The 14,382-nt window shown below is 41.1% G+C and overlaps 1 protein-coding gene across 1 annotated transcript; it reads left to right on the top strand.

Moving 5' to 3' along the window:
* Positions 1-14,110, top strand: MPP3 (MAGUK p55 scaffold protein 3; the record flags this gene model as incomplete). The annotated part of the gene is made up of 18 exons (XM_080633222.1): positions 1-25; positions 736-854; positions 1,352-1,429; positions 2,073-2,153; positions 2,595-2,732; positions 2,861-2,942; positions 3,272-3,357; positions 3,859-3,933; positions 4,697-4,893; positions 5,692-5,756; positions 6,875-6,895; positions 8,337-8,378; positions 9,088-9,252; positions 9,824-9,904; positions 11,036-11,129; positions 12,412-12,520; positions 13,158-13,280; positions 13,801-14,110. The coding sequence occupies 18 exons, from the start codon at positions 1-3 to the stop codon at positions 13,978-13,980; spliced, it is 1,761 nt and encodes a 586-aa protein (XP_080489348.1). The 3' UTR covers positions 13,981-14,110.
* Positions 14,111-14,382: the final 272 nt, after the last annotated feature.

Below are 14,382 nucleotides of genomic sequence, written 5' to 3'. Positions count from 1 at the left end.
ATGCCAGTGCTTTCGGAAGACTCAGGTAACTGATCTGCATGCTTTCCCCAGGCTGGTGACTGAAACCTTGTGTATGTGTTTAGCACAGGAAATGAATTGAAATTGGAGTTAATTAAAATAGGATTAAGATAGTTCAGGTAGACTCCTTGGTAACTACCTAAAAGAACACAAAGAAGGTGGAGTATAAAAGGTGGAAATGAGTAAGGCTAGTCACGTTTCAGGAAGTGCCTAGTGTTATTAGAACTTTGTGGAGCCCCTGAATATACACAAGTAGTCAGGTTCCTATGGGTAACCTTGGACCTCTCAGTATAACACTGGCTTCTACGCCCGCTTATTAAAGATCAGCCCTTATGTCTCTGCTGCTTGCTGTACGACTTCTTCATATTTTCTGAATAGGTGTTGTTAAGCCTTGTTAATATTCTTCCTTTCGACTTTAGAAAACAGGGATTCAGTTTAAAGCTTGCTAGCCAGCTTCTCCAGTGTGCTACCCAGGATGAGGTCATAGCTGCTGATGATACTGAGTTTTAGAGCAGGAGTAACTTTGAGTCTCCTGCATCCAAATGCACTCTAAAATTCATGGAGAGAACAGCTAAAAACGCAGAATTTAGCTGCTTCTTCCTCCCCCCCCCCGGCAAACTTAATGATCATTAGGCTGGTAGTGTTAAGTCTGCAATAGGAGATCCTGTGAGCCATGCTATCTCCAAAGCTTCTGTTCTGTCCTCAATTTACATTTAGGATTGCATGAAACTTTGGCCCTTTTGACATCTCAGCTTAGACCAGATTCAAATCATAAGGAGGAAATGGGATTCCTTAGGGATGTCTTCAGTGAAAAGAGTCTCAACTACCTGATGAAGGTAAATGTTCATGTATGAACATATGTTCCTTACAGGTTACTTATTCTCTGTTCCCTTGATTGATCAACTGTTTACTATGCTAAAGCTCTCTGGGTTTTATTTTAGGAAATCTGTGCTGACCAAAGCATGCAAAAGCACAAACATTGAGAGCATTCACTAACAATTAACATATCTTACTTAGAAAAAAATCCATTTCTGCCTGGATTGCCACAATGCACATCCAGTGCCCTGTATCTTAAATGCAGTGTGAAATGGCTTCATTTTTATCTTTACACTGCTGAAGTCTGAACAGATTTTTCTGGCTGTCTGTGAAACTTAACATGAGCAAAAAGAAAACTAAAGGACTTCTAAACAAACCAAAATAACCTCAAGAGAGGGGGTTCTGACACTTAACCTCAGTAAAATTCTATTCCTTAAGTATCAAAATGTTCCAGTGTAGGTATATTCAGGAAGTTTTGTATCTCTCTGTAGTCATATACTTGAATAATCTTTTCCAGATTCATGAAAAACTCCGTCATTATGAAAGGCAGAGTCCAACTCCTGTTTTACACAGTGCAGCAGGATTAGTTGAAGATGTGAGTAAAAGGTTTTGTCTCCTTATTTTCCTATTATTTAAGCCAGCTTTTCTAACAAATCGAAGCTTTGGATTGGGCTACATGGGGATGTATTTCTCATCTTTCCCAGATCTTTGGAATCCGTTGGCTAGTTTCACTCATGATTGATCAAGGAAATGAGAGTTGAAAAGTATGTCATTAAATGTCCAGTGAAGACAGACACACAACAGAAGGGTGTTATTAATGGCCTTCATAAGGGAGAGGCTGAAAAAAGCATTCAGTCCTTTCTTGACAATAGACTATCCCAGCTAAGCATTCAGTCGTAAACCCATTCGGACTTAAACCCTTTACCCAAGCAACATTGCTGTTCACTTAGAATGGTTTGGGTTGGAAGGGACCTTGAGAAATGATGTAGTCTAACCATGGGCAGGGCCACCATTCACTAGCTCACATTGCTCAAAGCCCTGTGGAACCTGACTTCAAACATGTCCAGGGGTGGGCCATCCACAGGTTCTCTGGATCCAGCATCTCCCCACCCTCAAAGCTGTGATTGGTGCATGCTGCTTGGAAGGATGATAGAAGTTAGCAACACCAGAAACACTCGCAAATACCTGATCTCATTTGGTGGCCTCCTTTAATTTTGTGGTTATTTTTTATTTCAAAGGTAATAGAAGAATTGCAGACTGCACCAGTGAATCATGAAGAAAAAGAGCTGCTTCAGTTGTTGTCAACACCGCATCTCAGGGTAAAAACACACCAGAGACCTGAATCTGATCAATCAGATCATCAAATGTAGTTCTCTTCCACTGTGACTTGTTGCAGAGGCTTTAGGATGCAGAGGGGATTGAGAAGACACAGGGTAGGCCTTTCATGCATAATGCACATAAATTGTCTTCCCTCCTCTCCTTAATATTTCTGAGGGAGCAGAAAAGCAGAGGATACAACTTCTCACCTCCATTCTGTGAGCTTATTTAGGTTGTTATTGCCCAGGTTTACTTCAAATATCAACATATACCGAAATCTAGTTCACATGATGGGTAAGATAATTGCTACATCTTTTTTTGTGTTGTGTTTATGGTGAGAGTGGGAAGGGGGAAGATTAACTTTGCTGTAATGTTGAGAACAGGAGAACTAGAAACTGTAATATGACCCCTTTGCATTACTGTTTCTTATTTCCTTTATGCAGGCAATGCTTTTAGTACACGACACTGTAGCACAGAAGAACTTTGACCCTGTCCTTCCACCTCTACCTGATAACTTTGATGATAATTTTGATGAGGAATCGGTGAAAATTGTTCGGCTAGTGAAAAATCAAGAACCCCTGGTATATAGAACATAACTGACCTCTAGTCATAACCTACCTCTAGTCATAGAGCTCTGTTGTGCAAAAGCGTTGTTGTGAGTATGGAAGAGATCCTTGAAGATGGTGTCAAATAGTCTGTTTTATTTCAGGGAGCTACCATCAGAAGAGATGAGCACACAGGAGCTGTGATTGTCGCCAGGATCATGCGAGGTGGTGCAGCTGATCGCAGCGGTAAATTGCTGAACAAAAAGGGACTTAAAATGGCATTTGTAAAGATTTTTAACATTTTCAGACTTTTGCATGCACACATGTACCACGTGCACATACCTAGAACGATAATCTCTTAGTGAATCTGATGCTGCATAAAAGCGAAATGCCATGTGGAATAAGGGCGAGAGCCTTCAGAACATGTTGCAAACAAGGCACTTGGCTCTAATAGCAAATCCATTAAGCTGGGGAAGGGAGGAGAGGAGGTACATGCTGTTGACTTAGACTGGACATCAGAGGAGTGGTGCTTTCCATTCTGTAGACTTATTTTCATTTACCTACCATCTTTTCAGGTCTTGTCCATGTTGGAGATGAACTAAGAGAAGTCAATGGTATTACTGTGCTTCATAAACGACCGGAAGAAATAAGTCAGATTTTGGTCTGCACTGATTTTCATTTCAAGATCTTTTGTGTTGGGGTGCTGTAGTAATTACAATAGAATTTAACCTAGAGTTTAAAATATGTATAAAGCTAAAAGATGCAATCCCTGCTTGTCTTTTGTGTTAAGAGTTTTTCTTTTCCCAGTATATTAGTCTTTTCCTTTTGACTTCAGAAATGTGTCATACTAAAAGTCACAGAAGTATTTCATGCCCTGTGAACTGTAATCCAGGAATTAATGCAGCTGCTAAAAGCAAATGAAGGAATTCTAATGCAGGTCTGAATGTGTTCTAGCCAAGTAGTTACTGTGGATGTCTCCATGTGAAGGATTTGTGGAACATCGTAATAGTCTCTGTAATGAAGTTAAACAGTGGTTTATGTTGGCCAATCTAATTTCTGACAAGAAGAGAAAGATACTAGCTCCTAAACTGGAACTTGAATAGTCTGATTTGTGTCCTCGTGCTACTTTCAAAGTAATAAAACCCATTTCCCTCTTTTTCAGGCTCAGTCTCAGGGATCAATAACATTAAAAATAATTCCAGCCATCAAAGAAGAAGATCGTCTAAAAGACAGCAAGGTACCCAGCTTAGTGAAATACTGAGGCATGCCTTTTCGTATTCACATGCTTCTGGCACTTCTGTAAATGCAGGATTCACACTGTTTCAGTGAGGAGTGTCACAGACACGTGGTTGAACTAAAAAGATAGTAGAGCAGTTCCTCGTTGTAAAATGCAGTGCCCTTCTATTCAGTAGAATTACTTAGATGACCTCTCTTCTTCGTCACCTGGGCACGTGTTCTTCCACTGCATTTCTGAGATCCAGCCCCTTGGTTTTATTTGTGTAATTAAACTTGGTGTTTTAGAGAGCTGCTGTCTGTCCATTACCTCTGGGCATTTTGCTGCTTGCTTGAGTCAAAACAGACCTGCCTGCAAACAGAGCTGCATGTGTTAACCTTCCCACTGCAAACATCGACATACACCTGACTGCTTCATTTGCCCTCCCTGATCAGCAATGATTTCTTGCTCAGCTGGTCCCTTACAGGATTCCTCTGTCAGTCTCTATTTCTACTTCTCTGCTCTCAGTTGCTGATATTTTCCTTGAAGCCATATGTTCCAGAATACCAGTACAAAATGACTGGGCATGTGCTTGAAAATCAGTTTCTTTTTCTGCCAAAGTGAGTAAGTCCAAATGCAGATGCAGCTCGGTAGATTTCAATGTTTTTGAGTACCATAAAGCATACAGGAGAGATGAAGAGTAAATGTAGTTAGTAATGTAAGCACTAGGTAAGCTTTTGAAGGCAGTTTTCTCCAAACCAGGACAATGTGTTGCTTTCTTTTAAAGGTGTTTATGAGGGCGCTTTTCTGCTATAATCCCAATGAAGACCGAGCTATTCCTTGCCAGGAGGCTGGGCTGCCATTTAAGAGAAGACACGTCCTAGAAGTTGTAAGCCAAGATGATCCCACGTGGTGGCAAGCAAAGCGTGTTGGAGATACCAATCTGAGAGCAGGCTTGATCCCTTCAAAACAGTTCCAAGAAAGGTTTGTTCATGAAGATTACAAATAGTGTCACACTGATTGTATGCTGCTGCTTTTTTTCACAGGACACAAAGGCAGGATCATGCCAGGGTGAATACCAGAGGCTTAGAGAAAAGTGCTAAAAAGCTCCATCTTCTCCAACTATATAATAAACTTCCTGGCTTTCCTCGTGTAGGTTGCCATTGAATTATGCTTTGTAGGATGAAGACAGAAGCACTTGCTAAACAAACATATATGGAATGAAATGTGGAATATCAGTCTCTCACCCTCCTGGTTTTTGAAGACACTGTTATTTCACACTTGTACTTTCATAGAATGGTTAAGGTGGGAAAGGACCTTTAAGATCGTTCAGTTCCAATCCACCTGCCGTGGGCAGGGACACCTTCCACTGGACCAGGTTGTTCAAAGTCCTGTCCAGACAGGAATTTTGCCCATCCTTTGTAAAAATGGCAACTAGGAGTTGGATTCTCAACAAGAATGGAATGGAATAGTTGAGGCTTTAATCCGTCAAAAAAGACTGAGTTGGGGAGAAGGAAATAGAAAAAGAGTGCCATTGATAAAAGTAACATGCTGTTGATTTCTGTGCTCTGATGCATGAAAGCCCAAAGTGGTTTAGAATCTTCTCTCTCAGGCACTGGTTTAAAAGCAAAAGTCTTTTAAAATGCTGAATCAGAGACATTTTATATTTTAAAAGGAAAAGCACTGTTTGGCTCGCTATTTTCACTGCTCTATGTAGAAGATGCTATACATTCTTCATCATTCTGAGCTTATGTGACTAAAATAGAATTCTTTTCTATTTAGACGACTGACTTACAGAAGAACAATAGGCACCCTGCCCAATCCGAGGACTGTGAAGAAACCAGTATGTAAGTCTGTCCTTGAGTGATGTTTTAGTCAATACCAACCTCTCAGTCTTTCTCTGCTATTTTAATAATGATGTGTTTGAATGTACCTTGTGTAACCTGCCATTGTTTCTATGCATGGATACAAGCTGCTACTTGAGAGGATTTGGGTTTGAGCTTTGTTCAGTGTTTCTAGTGCCTGTTGTTTTCACAGAACACAGCTGTCCATCTCTTCCTCCTTTCAGGACCATGAGGCCTTACACATTATTTAGATGCTTTAAAATTTGCCAGTGTTCAAGTTTTTTCTATGGTTTGAAACTTGAAAGATGCAAAAGTAACCCAATGAATGAGCGGACTGTAAGATCATAGGAAAATCAAGTGTAGCTTTAAGGCAAATAAAAACCACTGGAGCATTTCAGCCTTAGCGTAACAGAGCTGGTCTTAAGTAGGCTTTAAAGTGATTCTTGTTTACGGCTCTCGAACATCTGTCAGCGAATAAATAGCACAACAAATGCTGCTTGTGATGGAATTACTAGTCAGTGATCGAAGGCAGAAGACATTTGGGATTATCCCAGTATATAATGTTCATGCTGCTCTTGAGTACTTCAGCATGGCTATTACTGATGTGTGGCTTCAGCATGGCTATTACTGATATTACCCTGTGACTCTCTGAAGCCAGATGTTGTGCTAGGAATAGCATGTACACTAGGAATATGGAAGCTGTCCATCCTCAGTAATAGAAGTGACTTTCTGTTCACTTAGATGTGCCATACATGGCACTTCTTATGAGAAGATACAGGTATTCTTGTGCTACAATAAAGGAAGATGCTCAACCAAGTATCAAAATAGCATTACTGATTTAAATGAAGCTTTTCCAAATGATTTTCCATTGCATTCAGTGTTAGGAAGCATGCAGTGAGGGTTGCTACTTAGGCTGTTTCTCAGACACTTGCAAGACAATGAAGCTGATAACCGGTTATAATACTGACTTTTAGCACAAAAGTCTTCAGTTGATAAGGGTACATCACTGCCTTTCTTTTGTGGTAGAAAAGCCTGTTAAGCAAATCATTCCCTCTAATTTTATTCAATCATTTGCCAGTCTTTTAATATCATCCCAACTCTGCCTTTCATGCTAACTACAGATGATCAGTCTTCTGATAAAGGTAGGTACTCTCCTAACTCATTTTCTCTATGAATATAAATGACCAGTGCATTTTCTAAAACAATAAGCAAAGGGAATAGTGGATAGAGCTTGTTCCAGCAGCAGTTTCTTCCTGAGTTAATAAGTCATTTAGTTTGGAGTGATGACTTAGGTAATGGTAGCTTCCAAATGTCTTTCTGATTGGAGAGAAAAGATTTGTGTCTTCTGATATACATTTGCACATTCTGGGTTTCTGAGTGAGGCTGAAAGAGTTGCACCTTAAATACAGCCTTTGTATTGCTATATTTTTAAAAGAATAAAGAAATACTGGAGTTGAACATTTTTGAGCACCTGTATCAATCCAAATTGATTTTTCTTCACTGTTCATTTGGACTGTGTTATTTTCATTATAAGCAACTGCTTTCAGAACTATGTTATTTTCATTATAAGCATTTATTATTTTTTCTGTGTTATTTTCATTATGAGCCTGTGTGTTGGGCTCAGGCATTGTATCACCTTTCCAAATAGCAAGTATTTTCAATTGAATTCTGCATGCTGTGATTTCTTTCACACTCCACATGCTTCTTGAGAATAATACTCCCAAGTAACAGCTCTGATCTTAGCTCTGGAGAGGAGTATATTGCTACTAGTGTCTTCTGTTAGTGTTGGCATTGCTTGATTGCATACCTGTGTGCAATGACCTGGCTTGGTGCATTTTGTTACAGGTTTAAACTGCACATATATTTGCCTGTGGCTCCTCCTTACAATGAGTAGAGAGAGTTCTGGGGATATAAGAGCACACAGGTGCCTATATTTTAACAAGACAGGCAGCCCCCTTTCAGGAAGTATAAGAACTTGGTATTTGTTTGATTGCAGTATAGTGTTTTGCAGCTAAGGAGCATGTTTTATTTTGCATACCTTTCGGGGCCCTGTGGGTGGTTGTGGTTGGAGGAGGGGTAGGTTGGCTTTTTTTGTAACATCGATTTGCATCTTATTTTACATCCATGCCTATGACAAAAGCATCAAAGCTTTACCTTTGAAATAAAGCATTAATGCACAGTGATAATTTAACTTAGTCAAAATGAAGGCGTTCAGAGCCCGTATTTCAGTCATCTCTGCTTCCCCCTTTTTAAGCTCCAATGAGATTAAAATGTCTCTATTTTTGCACAATCATACCCATTTAGAAAGTCATACCCTAAAAGAAGAAAGCTTTGTGTGTGGACTCTTCTTTTTTACTTAAGGCTGAATATTATTCTTGTAGCAGCAGCACTGATCAAATATAATGAATACTGAAGAGAATACCGTAAATACCAAGGAAAAATGTGTAGGAAAAGTGTGTGCATATAATGCAGGATAGAAACCTTCTCCTTCCCTCAGCAAGAAGCCAGGCTCGTATCGCAGGCACTGTTTAAGGCATCTCACTCTCCTTTTTTCCTCCCCCTCCCCTGCTTTTTAATTTACAGAAGACTGTGACTGTGAAGGATATTTCAATGGCCAGTACATAGGTAAGAAACCAGAATCCCTTTTTCCACTCCTTTCCTCTTCCCTGCGTCGCCCCTGCCCCCGTAAAGGAAAGGGAAAAGAAAAAGGCACATGGTAAAATAACCTCTGGGTTATTTCCATGAGAGTCAATTGCCCAGATGTTCATAAACTAGATTAGCTCTGTGCAGATTGGACTGTGCATAGCCAACAATTGGCAAATCAAAGTGTATGAAAGGGGTTTTATTATAGATTGAGTGCTTGGTTTTCTACCTGCTATGCACATTTTTCATCTCTATAATTAGCATATAGGCACTGATGTGATTATTTTAAAAGAGTCATTCAAAGACAGTAACTTCTGGCTGAACAAGCTTGGAAAGTGGAGACATGGTTCTTCAAGGATGCTGGAGAGGAACTCTTCATCAGGGACTATAGTGACAGGACAAGGGATGACGGGTTTAAACTGAAACAGGGGAAGTTCAGGTTAGATATAAGGCAGAAGCTCTTCCCTGTGAGGATGGTGAGGCGCTGGCACAGGGTGCCCAGAGAAGTGGTAAATGCTCCATCCCTGGCAGTGTTCAAGGCCAGGCTGGACAGAGCCTTGGGCGACCTGGTCTAGCGTGAGGCATCCCTGGCCATGGCAGGGGGGTTGGAACTGGGTGATCTTAAGGGCCTTTCCAACCCAAACCATTCTATGATTCTATGGTTGAAGATACCTTCTGTTTTTCTCTACAGCTGGCCTACGCAGGAGCTTTAGATTAAGTCGTAAAGAGAAGGAGAACAATGTGAATGAAGGAAAGCAAGCGGAGCAGACAGACACAGCAGAGTTCCTGACTTATGAAGAGGTCACAAAATACCAGCAGCAGCCTGGTGAACAGCAGAGGCTGGTGGTTTTGATTGGTAAGAGGCAGAATTGGTTCAAAATTTTTCATGTATCTCCCTTTTCCCTTCTAAGAGGAACCCAAAACTAAACACCTAAAGATTTGTGTTTAGTTTGAGGTTTCTGATGGGAGGGTTTTTTTGAGGCTTTTCTGGTTTTGGTCAGAAGTTATTTTCTTTTAAATGATATTAAAAATCCCCACAAAAACCACTGAACAAAAAAGGCAAAACTCAACCACACTCACTAAGTCTTCCTAAAATAACGATGCCCATTTTTGTGACCCATTTTCTATTGGTTCTCACCCAAACATGTGCATGCTTACACTAGAAATCAAGGGTATCTCCTTAAACTGACTGCTAAGATTACAGATTTCCTGATTTGGTGCCTGACAAGTGCTTGTTCAACACTTGTTCAAGGGTTCAGTTTGTTCCTGATATTCCTCAATGCAGAATGTGGCTGCTCATGAGGTCTCTCACGCACAGGTTTCTTCAAGCACGCTGCTGCATCAAACTATTCGTGTGAAATCTATCTTGTTCTCTTTGCAGTCTTTCATTCCACACAGGAATCTGTCAGTCACTTCTATTTTATTAGGTTGCTTGGGGGCCAGATTAAGTGAACTCAAGCAGAAGGTTGTGTCAGAGAACCCACAGGAGTATGGTGTGGCAGTTCCACGTGAGTAACATTGATTGGCTCTTGTGTGTCACTGCTTTATTCCACAGGCACGCTGGCATTCTGTCAGCTCAGTTGTTATTTTTCGGGTGTGTTTTCCCAAGTGAACAGATTGCATTTTCGCAGTGTCCATTAAAAGAATTAGGAACTGAATATGAGAAGAAAAAAAGATTGTAAATTGCAAAAAGAACTCATTTGGAAAACTGGTAACTTAAGATTCAGCCCAGACATTCCGTGTCTTTAGATGAGGATGGTTTTTCTTTAGAATATCACACCAGCTAAACTTTAAAGAGAGGGGAAGGAGGGGAGTAGACAGCAATAACCCTTGTCAGAAGTTCTACAAGATTTTCAGTTGCTGGTCAGTATATGTAGGCTAAGAAGCCAGTCACAGTGGGAGAGAAGGCAGTGATCCTGCTCTGGAGTTTTGTGACCAGCGTTACACAAATAATCCATCAGTCTTTGTATCCCACATTGAAAAATTAACCTTGAGGGCACCGTTTCCATGTGGCTCCAGACATCTCAGTAGCTGTCTGGCAGGCAGGCAGTTTGTTAGCAGTAGAACTCAGGGATAATGTTTAGCTGTATTTAAATAGGTACACAAAACAAATAGCAGACATCACTGTTATGGCCAGGCAGAGGTGTGTGGAATGCTCCCCAAAGCTTTTCCTGCTCCAGTTATTGAAAGAAATGATGATATCAAAGGGAAGGGACACACAGAATTCTGCAAGTTTCACAGTCATGTGGGAAAAGAGCCAGGGATATTCTTACTCGAAATTCAGAGGCAGTTTAATAGAACTTCATATATTTCCTCTTTTTATTTTCAAAATTTCAAAGGAAACGAGTCCAATATTCCAAGCAGTTAACAGAGACTGTGCACTATAGATTATACTCTGCTGCTTCTACCAGGTTAAGAAGTGTGCCTCCTAATTTTGTGTTAGTTGTAACATGCTTGGGAGCAAAGCAGCTTCATTTTTGTCCTTAGAATTTGATTTATATTTTATGTTAATTTGCATTTGCCAGCGTGCAGCTGCCTTGTTTGTGATCATGAAAATATGACTGGAACTAAACTGGAGAAGATACAATTGTTGGCAAAGGCTGATCTGTCTCCCATGTCTCGCTTCCATTCTCTTCTAGATACAACCAGGTCAAAGAAAAGTCATGAGAAAGAGGGAGTAGAATACAATTTTGTCTCTAAGCAATCCTTTGAGACAGATGTGCAGCAAAACAAGTGAGTTAACTTTAAAATACTGGCGTAATTGACTGTATTTCAAACCCATTGCTAGTTAAATCTTACATCATGTGAATACCTACATCAGGTGTAAAGTTGGACTTAACTGCATTAGAAGGGTTCAGCTTTCCAAGTAAACAGCTCTTTGTTCAGTCTGGACATAGCATTGACTCAGCAATTTAGTAAAAAGCAATTTAGAAATAACAGGGGACAAGTTCAGTTCTGGGCCCCTCACTATAAGCGAGACACTGAGGTGCTGGAGTGGGTCCAGAGAAGGTCAACGGAGCTGGTGCAGGGCCTGGAGCACAGTGTGATGGGGAAGGGCTGAGGGACCTGGGGGGTTCAGTCTGGGGAAGAGAAGGCTCAGGGGGGACCTGATGGCTCCCTACAAGTGCCTGAGAGGAGGATGGAGCCAGGAGGGGCTGGGCTCTGCTCCCAAGGAACAAGGGATGGGACAAGAGGAACCGGCCTCAAGCTGCACCAGGGCAGGTTTAGATGGAGCTGAGGAACAATTCCTTCCCCAAAGGGTGCTCAGGCATTGGAACAGGCTGCCCAGGGCAGGGCTGCAGGCACCGTCCCTGCAAGTGTTCACACACCCTGGAGACGAGGCCCTCAGTGACATGGGTTAGCGGTGGCCTTGGCAGTGCTTGGGTATAGGTTGCACTTACTTAATGATATTGAGGATCTTTTCCAACCTCATTGCTTCTATGATTCTAAGTAGGAGGATCATAAGTTAGAATTTAAGCCTGCATATCCTAAGTAGTATTGGTCAGAATTGAATCTAGTGGAGGTAACATGCACTTAGCTGGGCTTACTTGGTACCCATCCTACTGAATGGAGATAAAGTTTTATTCCTAAGTCCACTTTAAAGTGTCTTGTGGACTGAATCTGCGAGTATGAAGGACTTTCTGTAAGACTGAGTGTTTCCTGAAAGTACAGATTTTTTTGGCTTGGAGTCAAAAAATTGGAGTCCATTTCCTTGCCAGCTTTGTTCTGTTTTGTATGGGAAACATCCTCTTTCTTCTGTTAGGCTTGAACATCAGTGAACGAAAGTAATGGAAGTTCTTCCCATATTTGTCAGTCATGCTGATAAGCTCTCAGTGACATGGGAAGACTTGCTACTAAGCAACCAGAGACAGAAAACACACACTACCAACACCCTCCTCCCCAGTTTTTCACCCCTACCCCCATTTGACTACTGTGACTTCAGGAAACAGCTATATCTAATGTTCAAGTTCAGTATTTTTTGTGGATGGTATTTAAAAATGTATTGACTTTTTAGATTTGTGGAACATGGAGAATACAAGGAAAATCTGTATGGTACCAGTCTTGAGGCAATCCGGTCCGTGATGGCCAAAAAGAAGGTTTGTTTGGTGGATGTGGTACCTGAAGTAAGTTCTACAGCTTATTTTAAAGACAGCAAGTATTTCTTACTAGGCTGCAAGCTTGAGTTACTGATGCTGGTCACCGTCTGTGGCTACTTGCCCTGCAAAGAACAATGATGCTCTTGGAACTTGTGTTTCTAACACATGGCCTGGTTGCTAGCAAAGTGGAATAGGGCTCTTGAGAAAGCAGTGCAGCGTTTCCAGCTCGGAGATGTCCATTGCTACAGCCTTGATGACGCTTTTATTGGTTCTCACTGTGGGATTTTTCCCTTGCTGTAGGAGAAACGTGCATCACTTCCTAACCTGTTCAAGTCCTAGAGAAAATACCGAGAGCATGGATGAGTATTCTGTTCTTGTTCATCCCTACCGCCTCGGAAGCATTACTGGGGTTGTAAGCAGTGCCAATGTACCTACTCTTAATCCTTCCATATGGGAGTTAATCTTTGACATATTGATTCAGATTTTTGTAAGCTAGGCAGAACACTGACATTAACCTTTCTTTAGAAGAGGCAAAGATTACTGTGCTCAGCTGTATAGTACACAGGCCTTTGCAGTGTGTACTGGTGAAACTGTTGAACCCAGTTTGAGTAGGTTGTTGACAGGTAACAAAAAACATCTGATGACAAAAGATATCTGTTCACAGGCAGTAAAGCACTTGAGAACTCCTGAGTTTAAGCCTTATGTTATCTTCGTGAAGCCTCTTGTTCCAGAAAAGAAGAAACATGTCCTAAAGTCTCCCATGTCAGAAGAAATCTCAGTTCCTCTTGTAAGTATTCCAACTTTCATCTCTTTTTTCTAGATATGAAAGAAGTATTTGAACTAGCATGTGTGTGATGTGGAAGGGCTCCTCTTCTGCAAGAGTGAGAGTGGGGCACTAAGTGGGTCCTAAGATGGACCTTAGAATGAGATATTTGACTCCCTTATAATTTGACAATAAGCGACAGGAAGCAAAGCGCACGTCTTCCATGTGGGTTTGTGTACATCACTCTGTGCTGCAGCAGAAGCTGCCACTGAACTCAGATAAACTAAGAATCATTTTACATTTCTGATGAGCAGTCCCATCAAATGGTAAGGGCAGCCACCTACTCCCAACACCTCCAGAGTGCCACTGTGTATCAGGTACACTCAAAGTGCAGTGTGCGGATGTGTTACAAGGACCAAACCTAGCCCGACTGCAAACTGGTGCTGTGTAAACGTGAACAAAAATAAGTGTGTAATGTCATTACTTTGGGTAATTAAAAAGACATGCTCAAAATTTCATGCCATCTTCTTGTGTTGATTAGCAGGATGAAGAACAGCAGGAAATTATTAATTCAGCAGCATTCATTGAAGAGCAGTATGGCCATTTAATTGACACTATACTGGTGAAAGAAGATCTCCAGAGCGCTTGTAATCAGCTGAAAACTGTGTTAGAGAAACTAAACAAGGATTCATTTTGGGTGCCAGTCAACTGGGTTAGGTCATAGCTTGTTATCATCTGTTTAAGGCAAAGACACTATAAAAATGTCTTGTAAATATATGGATTAGAAAAGGGAACTATCTCAAATTCACTTCAAAACCGCTGGTCTGTCTAGAAGTTAATACATACAGGCTGTATTGGGAAAAACACAAAGTCAGAAGCAGACACTGCCTTCCTGAATCAAAATCTTGCATAAGAGATGTCATTTAAAAGTGAACACTCAGACTGAACAGCACAGTAAAATATTGGAGTGACTTTTAGACTGTAAATAGTGCATTTTGTACAGTGAAGTTTCACAGAGAGTCCTACACTTCCAAACCATTTAAGCAGTGTTAGGGCACCAACCAGCGGAATCTTTAGCCTTTGGCCGCAAATTCTGTAGCAAGAGTTAAGACACGTTTCAGGAACC

The sequence above is a fragment of the Psittacula echo genome, assembly GCF_963264785.1.
Source record: "Psittacula echo genome assembly, chromosome: 23".
Lineage (NCBI taxonomy): Eukaryota > Metazoa > Chordata > Aves > Psittaciformes > Psittacidae > Psittacula > Psittacula echo.
Note: the sequence above shows the minus strand (reverse complement) of the source record. Positions and strands in the feature narration are given on the sequence as shown.